We start from the raw sequence: 10,843 nt of genomic DNA, 5'->3' as shown, positions 1-10,843 counted from the left end.
TTATTGCTATTGCTAGAACTTCAAGCACTATATTGAAGAGGTATGGAGAGAGTGGACATCCTTGTCGTGTTCCTGATTTTAGTGGGATGGCTTTGAGTTGGAAGAAAATAGTATTAATGCAAAACAAAATAAAAACCTCAGACTTAAAACAGATACAATATTTAGTGTTAAAACAGAAATTTTTTCTCCTTGAAAATGTTTATTAAGCATTGTATGAATGTTTTAAGTAGTTCAGTAGGGCCTGAAAAACAATTAAAGTTTGGACAATTAAGTATGGACTGGGTGGAAGATACAAAATTCTAATTACTTACAGTTAATAAAGGTATGCACATAGAAAATCCAGAATTTGATTCTGGAGAGATGATGCATTGGGTAAGAGTGCTTGTCTCATAAGCTTAAGAACCTAAGTTTGTATCTAAGTACCCATGTAAAAAGCTGGGCATGCATCCATGTTTGCTTGTAATCCCAGAATTGGGGGGCGGGGCAGAGACTCTGCTAGCTCCAGATTCAGTGAGAGACCTTGCCTCAAAGAAATGAGGCAGAGAGTGATAGAGGACACCTGACCTTTCCTAGTTCCCACACATGAGTTCACAGGCGTATATAACTGCACATGCATGTGCACATGTACCCCTTTACACACTCACACACGTATGCACATGTGCCATGCACAAACACACACAAACCCAGGACTTTCCACTTTATTAGAATAATGAGTGACTTCAGTAAGATCATTGATTAGGAAATCAAAAAAAAATGAAACTCAGTTGTGGGCTGAAGATGTAACTCAGCTGCTAGAATGTTTGCCTAGAATAAAGCCTTGGGTTCCTCCCCCAGCACCTAGATTTGATGGCACAAGACTGCCTCCAAAGTGTAGGCAGGATAATCAGAAGTTCAAGGTCAGTTTCTGCTTCACAGTAAGTTTGAAGCCAGTTTGGGCTATATGAAAACTTGACTCAACACTAACCAAATAAATCAACTTGGTGATGCTCCTGCATGCAGCCTTGATTATATTAATGGAATCACTTTTAGAGGAACAAGGCAGGAGCAGTGCTAGAGAGATGGCTCTGTGTCTCAGAGCGCTTCCCACCCTTCACAGGACTGAAGCTTTGTTGCTGGCACCTGTCAGGTGTCTTACGACTGACTAACTCCAGCTTCAAGGGCTCCAGTGCCCTACAGTACACAAGTGGCTTCCTTGTGTACCCACACAGACATGACACATTCACACAGACACACACGTACACATAAATAAAAATAATTTTTTCTAAAAATACTTTTGTAAAAAATTTTGAAAGTGGGAGAATTAGTTGGGAAGAGAAAAGATCAGTGAGAATAGGAAGAGAACAAGAGAAGATATAGGTGAATCTGATTGTTATATACATGTATGAGAATATAGTGAACTCCATTGTGTATAATTAATAGACTATGAACAGATAACCCAAGAAAGACCCATACATTTATGGAAAGTTGACATGAGACCATCAACTTTGCCGACTATAGAGAAAGGAACTCTCCAATAGCTGTTAATGGGAGGAAACAGTGAGGTGTTGGGTCCACACCTGATGACATTGAAGGTCTGTACCAACCAGGTACTAAATGATTTTCAATGAATGACTGAAGCAGTTTTCATTGCAAAGGGGGTATGTTTGTGGATCATAATTGTTCTATACCCTCGTACTTAGGTTGCCAGTCATCATCACTGGTTGGTTAATATCTGCTTTCAAATGGTGTCAGCCAAAATTGTTAATGAACAGACTTTAGTAGTAAATGTTAATTAAGTATTGTGGTTCTATGCGGAAACTAGTCTAAAGTGTAACAAATTTAACTTCTTTATTGACCAAGATTGGACATTTTCACTCTGTGTTTTCAGGACTTACAAGTGAAGAGGAATCTCTGATACCTTCCTACTCTCACAGAAACAGTGAAAATTGTATTCCAGAAGAGTTAGGCAGCCCTTCTGCCCTCTGTTTACCTTCTGAATCTATGGTACAAGTACAGCCTGGGAGTCCAGATCTCAGTATACTTACTGAGGAAATGGTTTTTTCACAGGAACTGGAATCTACCTCTCCTAGTAAACATGTAAGTTGATGCCTATTTATATCTTTTTGTTTGGTTGGTTTTTGTTGTTTTGTTTTTTTGGTCCTTTGAGACAGTGTTTTTCATTGTAACAGTCCTGGTTGTCCTGGAACTTTCTCTGTATACCAGGCTGGTTTCGAACTCACAGAGATCTGCCTGCCTCTGCCTTCTGTGTATTGGAATTAAAGGTGTGCGCCACCACCACTTAGTACCTATTTGTACCTTAAAATTCCTTTGAAAAAAAAATCTGTCTAAAAGGTGCTACTAATAGTTATAATGGCAACGTTGATTATCACCATACTTGTAACATACAGAGTTTAACATTTGAAGAGAAATAAAACTTTTAGTAAGCTTATCTTTATAAGTATATGAATTTAGCTTTAGTAGCAGTTGAAATTACACATTATCAAGTCTAATAATATTAAAGAGATAGTGACTTAGTTAGCATTACTGTTTCTGTGACAAAGCATCATAACCAGTTGGGGAGGAAAGAATTTATTTTGCTTATAATTCCACATCATTGTTCATCATCTGAGAAAGTCAGGGCAGGAACCTGGAGGCAGGAGCTGACGCAGAGGCCATGGAGGAGAGCTGCTTACTGGCTTGCTCCACCTATTTTTTTTCCAAACCCAGGACCACCAGCCCAGGGTGGTACCGAACAGTGAGCTGGCCCCCATCAATCACTAATTAAGGAGTACCCTACAGGCTTCCATACAGTCCAGTCTTAAGGAGGTTTCCTTCTCTCAGATAACTCTAGCTTGTGCCAGGTTAAACTAGTCAGCGTAGATAGAAATTTCTAACGTCTAACAGGCACAGAGAGATGGCTCAGTGGGAAAGAAGGTGTTAGCTGCCAAGTTTGATGACCTGAGCTTGATTCTTAGAACCTTCAAGGTGGAAGGAGAGAACTGACTCCTGCAAAATTTTCTCTGACCAGCACATGGCACATGTGCATGCACGCGTGCACATTCAAGCACACACACACACACACACCCATACACATACACACACACGTACACACACACCCATACACATACACACACGTACACACACACACACGTACACCCATACACACACACACGTACACCCATACACACACATACACCATACACACATACACACACACGTACACACACATGTACACACATACACACGTACACACACACACACATACACCCATACACACACATACACCATAAACACATACACACACATACACACACACACGTACACCCATACACACACACATACACACACGTACACCCGTACACACACACACACGTACACACACATATACACACACACGTACACCCATACACACACACACAGAGTAATGAAGATTATTTGTGAGAACATGATGAGTAACGAGAGTCTTTGGGGTCCAGCTCCAAGATTCTCTTCCAGGTTCAGAATGGATGCATAGCAAGTGAAAAGGACTTTTTCTAAGGCTGAATGAACTTTCTCACATGTGCTTTTCTGAATCAGTTTCTTTATTGTTCTACTTTCTATTCTAATTCTCCTGCCCTACTTCTAATTTCTCCTAGCTTCTTCCAGCTTCTTCTTCTCTAGTCCTTACAGGAGCCTTGAAGCAATAAAATTACAAGAGTTACCTCATTGGTCAAAAGCACATTCATAGGGTGAGCAATAGGGAGCAGAGCCATTGCCATGGCAACACAAGGTTCCAAGGTTACAGAGTGAGACCATGACCAGATGTGACCAGACCGGGGGTAGAGGGGTGGAGGGACACAGTGTCCAGTGACAAACTTTGAGACATAGGTCTATTGTCAGCAAACTTGGCAAGTGAAGAACTGGCATGCTTTTCTTTGGGTGCTTGTTTAGCAACCTTGGCTGGACATCTGTGATCTGACCTTGTGCACAACTGTAAAGTTTTAAACTTAAGAGCTATTTACAAAAACCTTTAGTGTAGTTTGAACTAAGTGAGCTAATTGTGCAGTTAGTCTGAACAAAAGGAACAGGGCAGGCCTTTTAAGTGTCCACAGTTCTCATGGGACAAATACATCTAGTTATGAAGCATGTCCCAGTATATATTCTGTACATTAAAATTATATAACTAAATGAAAAGTCATCTTTCTGACCATCCACAGATATATGTGCCCATAAAATTGAGATGTAATCATGAGATTCCATGTACACATTACATGAAAATGGATGGTAATAGGGAGATAGCACCTGTTGTGCTGTTACTGCACAAGTGAAATTACAGATGAAAGCAACAGTTTCCAAAGTCTGCAAGCCTTGCTGAATCGGGGAATACTTTCTTTGTTGGGTTAAGTATAGAATAAAAGAAAATACAGAAAATGTAATGCCCAATATAGTAAGTGAAACTGTTCATTTCAGATATTTTAAAGACATAAAATGATCACTCTTATTCTGACTATGAATTAGCAATTATTAACTAAAGTATAGCAAAGACACTTAGGTATGTTTTAAGATTTTACTTAATGGAAAGTTAAAAATTCAAGAAAGAAACTCCCCTGCTTTTCAGATTGATTTCTGGGAGATTAAGACATCAGCATAACAATATGAAATACTAACAAATGCTTCTTTATTGAGAAAGAAAGTTACATATGTACTTGTGTGTATGTCTGCATGTGAAAATCAGAAGACAACTTGTAGAAGTCAGTTTTCTCCTGTAAACCACATATGTAGGTTCCAGCAGTTGAACTCAGGTTGTAGGATTGGCAACAAGTGCTTTTATTTGCTGAGCCATCTTACTGGCCCAGGTTAAAACCTCATTTTGTTTAAAAATATGGGTAGGGATATGTATAGTTAGAATTTTGTCTTTAAATTATTATTTTATGTGTGTGGATGTTTTGCTGGCAGATATGTCTGTACCATTTGTATGCCTGGTATTCAAGGAAGCCAGAAAAGGACATTGGCTACTGAAACTGGAGTTACAGACAGTCATAAGCTCCTGTGGCTACTGGGTATTGAACCTAAGTCTTATGCAAGAACAGCCAGTGTTCTTAATCCCTGAGCCATCTCTTCAGCTCAAAATCCTCATTTTTAGTATGGATGTGAAGAATTAGTTGTATGATTCCCTATTGAAAGGTTAGTCAGATTCTCGTGTATAACATTATTGCACCTGAAAGATTTAGCAGAAAAAATTTTGATTGTTAATGCAGAGCTGATTCCATGTTATGCTGAAAATACTACATTGCTAATATTCTTTTGCACAGACTTAGAAAATGCTTTTAGAGTACAGAAGACTTCTCATTTTTATGCTAATGTTTTTGAAATTATTGTATGGTGATAATAAGCTTATTGTGTAGGTAATTTACTTATAGCATAATACTTGTGGAACTGAACTGCATTTAAACACAGTTTTATTAATTTCTAAGTTCTATAAATGTATTAGCTTCTACATTTTAACCACAAAATTAAAATTAATTGAATACTAAAAATTGGGTATTTTTCTTTCTGAAGAAAATGTGTAAAGGAAATTAAAACAAGTGATGTACTAAGGTAGATTTTTATACTAAAAAGTAGCGTTTATACGTATCAGGTTCAGGTAGTATGCTAAGTACCTGACATGTATGACCTCAGTTAATCCTTCCAACAGCCTTAGAAAGTAGGAGACACTGTAAATCCCCGTTCTGAAGATCAGCACGTTAAAACGATTGTGAGGGTCTGGAGAGATGGCTCAGTGGTTGAGGGGCTAACAGAAGACTCAAGCTTAGTTCCCAGCTCCCCATGGTAACTCACAACCTTCTAAAACTCCAGTTGCAGGAGATTTGATGTCCTCTGCCTTTGCAGGCACAAGGTACATAGTGGTGCATTTACATGCACATTGGAACACTCATACACAATCAAATATTCAAATCTAAAAACAATATTTTCTTATAAAGACTTGTCCAAAGTCCTAGGGATAGAAAGTGGTGGTGACAGGACTCAGGTCAGCTATTTTCACTTCCCCTTGATGGCAGGGCAGGAACTTTGCCTTTTTTGGAAAGTAAAATTGTCTATACTTTGTGGACAGTCTCACACCATTTTGTTCTATCCTCCCATAAAAATAGTACATATTTAGTAATTTTTAATTAAGTGGATAAGGAGAGTAAATATCACTAACATCTTAGCCATTTGTAGTTTACTATAATTGCTTAAAGCATGTTATTTCATAACTTGTTTTCTGTCGTTAAGAAAAATTAGGTTCCTACCTTACCTCCCTACCCCCCCCCCCAAGCAAAACAAAACATGAAAGTAAAATTAGCCAGGTGTGGTTGTTCATGACTGTATTCCAGCACTCAGATGCAAGGCAGGGTGATTGCCACAAGTTAGGCCAGTATGGGCTACATAGTGATCTCTAGGCCACCTGAGCTTCGGAGTGAGAACTTGGCTTAAAGTATGAAAATATAATGAAACCCAATATTTTTAAGCTTATCAAAAATTGAGTTAAAGTTGTAGCATTAATTCTAATTAGCCTTAATAAATTAAACATAGAGTCAGATATCAGGGTGAAAGCTGAAGGATCAGAGAAGCAGTGTGGCCAGACACTAGAGAGACCTTTCACCTCTACCACTGCTTAAAGACAGGGCGATCCTGTCCTCAGACTGCCTCCTCTGACTGCACTGAGCTCCAGTTTCCTCCCACCTTATAATTCCTCTCTCTGTCCAGCCATATCACTCCTGTCTCAACCTCCCTAGTGCTGGGATTTGTTTGTCTGTTTGTTTGTTGAGACAGGGTTTTGCTGTATTATTGAGCCTGTCCTGGACCTCGCTCTTATAGACGAGGCTGGCCTCGAACTCACAGAGATCTACCTGCCTCTGCCTCCCAAGTGCTGGAATTAAAGGTGTGCGTTAATCAATAATTTTTTAAAAGAAAGGAATTGATTTGAAGAAAAAGAAAAGGTCTTCGGTAGGATTAGTAAGCTTTTTTTTTAACCTTTTGTGAAATTATATAAAGTTGTGTTAAAATTTAATATATTCAATCTATTATGTATATCACTAAATTTCATGTTCATTTTGATATGAAAATGTTATAGAATGTATTTTAAATATAAGTTCACAGTTGTATGACAGAATAATTCCTGTTTGGTTTTCTGTTTGAACAGTCTCCTCCCAAAAGTTGTTTATCTGTGTCAAAGCAAGAGTCTAGCAAAGGAAGTCATAGGACCGAAGCACACTGTCACCTTTCTGTCAAGTCTCATCAGCCCTGTTACAGTTGGTCAGATGAATCACTGTCTGTGACACAGTCAGGTAAGGGTGCAGTGAGTTTTTTTGTTGTTATTTCTGAGTTCTCCTTTAAGAAACTTTATGTTATCCTTGGTTGCATTTGTATAGGCTTTTTCTTGCTCAGGGATTATAGTTGATAATTATATCCTTAATTCCACTAACTTCTGTTGTGTTAATGAACATTTATTTCATCAAAATTTCTTTCCTTTTTTCTGTGTCCGACACCGCCTTTATGTTTTCAGTGTGTCATACTTGTGCAGCATAGCTGGTAGCCGGGCTTGACCCACCAGGCCGGGATGGAACTGGGGAGCAGGTTGTAACACCAGGGCCTCATGGGCACTGTTTATTTCATGCGGAGGGTATTTATTGATTTTTTTCAATGAGTTATTGATAAACCATGAAGATAGAAAGTTGTGGGAAAGGATGGCACAAATCTCAAAAGAGCAATGTAGAGAAGGAATAACTGTTTTCTTATGCCTTTTCCTGTTCATGTCTCTGTTGGATACTATTTTGAAAGACTGAAGAGCTTCTACCCTGCAAGGCTTCAGAAGTTTGTTGGCCATAGGAAACATACCTAAAGGGGAAACAATGCTGTGTGTATGAGAATTATGAGGAAAATTAATGCAATATTGAGTATTGCCATATTAATTATATTAATAAACATATATTGCCATTTGAGGTCATTCGAGTAGATGTTTATTTTTTTAGTAGAAATGGTTTAGTTGTTGTGAGAGAAGGTGGGCTAAGGACGTAGTTCAGTCAGGGACGTACTTGTTGCAAGTGTGAAGACCTCAGTTCAGTTCCTATAACCCAGGTATAAAGGAAATGGGCAGTAATACTGGCGCTGGGAAGTGGAAATAGGCAGATCCTGAAGAAAAATACCCAAGGTGGACTCTTGGCCTCCACAAACACATGCAGTGTTACCCACACACATACATGTTTAAAGGGTAGATGATGTACCATACTTCAGCTGTTTTCCTGATGATGGTTATCTAGATTTTCTTAAATTTTTCACAATTGTAAATAATGTTTTAAGAAATATATACAATATTTTTGAAATCTGGTAGATTGATAGTAATCGAATTATCAGGTCAAACAGTTGAAATTATCTTTTATGTTATTTTTGTGCAGCTATTAATTTTTTTTTTTTGATTTTCGAGACAGGGTTTCTTTGTAGCTTTTTGGTTCCTGTTCTGGAACTAGCTCTTCTAGACCAGGCTGGCCTTGAACTCACAGAGATTCGCCTGCCTCTGCCTCCTGAGTGCTGGGATTAAAGGCGTGCGCCACCTCCGCCCTGCCAGCTATTAATATTTGTATCAGTTTGTTTTTACATGTTCTAATGCAGACAGTACTGGTATACTCTGGTAGAATACAGTCAGTAGACATAAACTTGGTGTGCACTTGGAAACATGGGTTCCTGCTTTGGATCTTCTCCTTACTGATATGTGCTTCAAGTGTGTTTCCTGTACTAGATTATCTTTTCCACTGGAAGCAACAAGATGACGTCTTTGCATGAGTTATTTGTTAAAGATCAGTGATATTTATGAGATAGTTTATTGTTAGCACTTAAGTAAGAAAAGGTAATTTTAGAAAAAAAGCTGAGATTTCTGAATTATAGATGAGATGTAGTGCTTCATGAGGAAATTATGATTAACAGTATTTGAAGATGTGGTCCATTTTAATGTGGTGGGGTTAAGTAATGCCAGTGAGTGAAGGGGAACCCTGTTACCAACCAAGTCAATACAGTCAGCCTCTTAGAGGGAGTCAGAAACCTCAGCAAACTACTCTGTCCACACTTTACTTATCTTGACAAATTCAAGTGTCATTTGCCTGCCTCTTCTCATCCCTTCTCTTCTCAAAAAATGTTTATGGCAGAGCGTTTCATGAAAATAATATTCACCTAGAGAGTTGCCTGGTTTCAAAAAAAAAATCTCTAGAAAGATTATCTTGTTGGTAAGGACTGTGTGTTGAGGTAGCTGAAGGCAGCTCTGTAGTGTCCCCATCCCCATCAGCCTCTTATTGCCACGCATTTGTTTTCCTTTCGTGTTTTCAGTAGTTGAAAATACAAATATTTTTCAAGTTTTTTCATCTAAAAACTCCCACGTTTTTTTATCAGTTGTTATTAATTCTTCATAACCATAGACTATAAAATTATTTTTATTATAGCATCAGAACTGACATTCCGTTTTAAAAATACATTGATGTAAAATCATCTGGAGAGCAAAATTTAAGTGTGGTCTCCTACACTTCACAAGACAACATCTCAGGCTTCAAGGGCATGTAGGTCTTGGTTTTTCAGACAGGATGTCCTGTAGCTCAGGCTGGCCGCCTAGTTCCACTTCCTGAGATTGGGGCTATGGGTGTGTGCCACATTCTTGGTTTAGACGCATGCAACTCATCAGACTAGAGGATTAGAAGTTTATATTTGATTTTAGGAAAGATGGTGTTTTTAAACCTAGACTGTAGGGCTTTACACTAGAACCATTGATTGAAGGAGTATAAACCTAGCCTCAAGCACTTAGAGTTTCCAACCTAAAACCAGTTAATTTCTTTGAAAATTAAGAGAAAGCATCTGAAGAAGGTGCTTACTACTACTACTTATCACTGCTTCCTTTTTAGTACGGTGTGAAGTCAGTAAAGAAATCACAGGAACTTAGCTTTTCTTTGTAGCCCAGATATTTGGATCACCATTTTAAAGAGACAGTGATCATTTGCATTTCAGTGAGCTCTGTTGTTCTTAGGTAACTTAATCTGAAGTACCTGATAGAAACCTAGTCTCAAGGTGGAACAGTATGCATCTTAATCTTGAGGCTTCTGTCTGATAGTGTTGTTTTTGCAAGGTTATTTTTGTTTTGTTTTGTTTTGGTTTTTTTTGGCAGAACATTAATTTTATTTTATTTTTTCTCAGCTATGGAGCTTTTTTTATTGGGTTTACAGTACCAAGCATTGAATTCCCAGAACAGGTTTCAAATACAATCAGAGAATGACTGGTTACGAGAATAACAGTCATGCCACTATTGTACAAGTGGTAACATCTTTCTAATCAGGTCATTATTGTGGTTCAGAGGCTTCACTACTGGGTAAAATTGGTGATGTCAAGGTTATTTTGTGTGTGGAGATGCAATCAGTGTGTGATTCAAGAGGTGTGAGAAGGAATAGCCATTCACTGTGTGGTTTCTGAGCAGTGAAGTAAGCAGTGGTGCCTGTTTGTTAGCATCCCTATGTAGGGCACGTTATAATGAGTGCTTTCTTATGATGTTGCCACGACTGCATCTCTCATGTGTGGATGTAAACTACTGGGGAGAAAAAATGTAACTAGCTACATTTTAGTAATTTTAAAAGCTTTCAAAGAAAAATTAAAATAGGGTATATTTTTCTCTTTTTTTATATTATAATAAAACTCAGCTAATGAGTCACAATTTGAAAATAAAAATAGGCCGGGTGGTGGTGGCGCACGCCTGTAATCCCAGCACTCGGGAGGCAGAGGCAGGCAGATCTCTGTGAGTTCAAGACCAGCCTGGTCTACAAAGGGAGTTCCAGGACAGGCTCCAAAACCACAGAGAAACCCTGTCTCGAAAAAA

At 38.4% G+C, this 10,843-nt stretch overlaps 1 protein-coding gene across 1 annotated transcript in view; it reads left to right on the top strand.

The window, feature by feature from the left end:
• Positions 1-10,843, top strand: part of Cep350 (centrosomal protein 350) — a 147,974-nt gene that overhangs the window by 106,749 nt on the left and 30,382 nt on the right. Inside the window, exons 28-29 of the mRNA XM_013352491.2 lie at positions 1,868-2,076; positions 7,142-7,286. Coding sequence (XP_013207945.1) covers positions 1,868-2,076; positions 7,142-7,286 — 354 coding nt within the window. The remainder of the gene's footprint in view (positions 1-1,867; positions 2,077-7,141; positions 7,287-10,843) is intronic.

Source organism: Microtus ochrogaster, assembly GCF_000317375.1.
Source record: "Microtus ochrogaster isolate Prairie Vole_2 chromosome 6 unlocalized genomic scaffold, MicOch1.0 chr6_random_2, whole genome shotgun sequence".
Lineage (NCBI taxonomy): Eukaryota > Metazoa > Chordata > Mammalia > Rodentia > Cricetidae > Microtus > Microtus ochrogaster.
The sequence above is the reverse complement of the archived record's forward strand: the minus strand, read 5'-3'. Positions and strand labels throughout refer to the sequence as shown.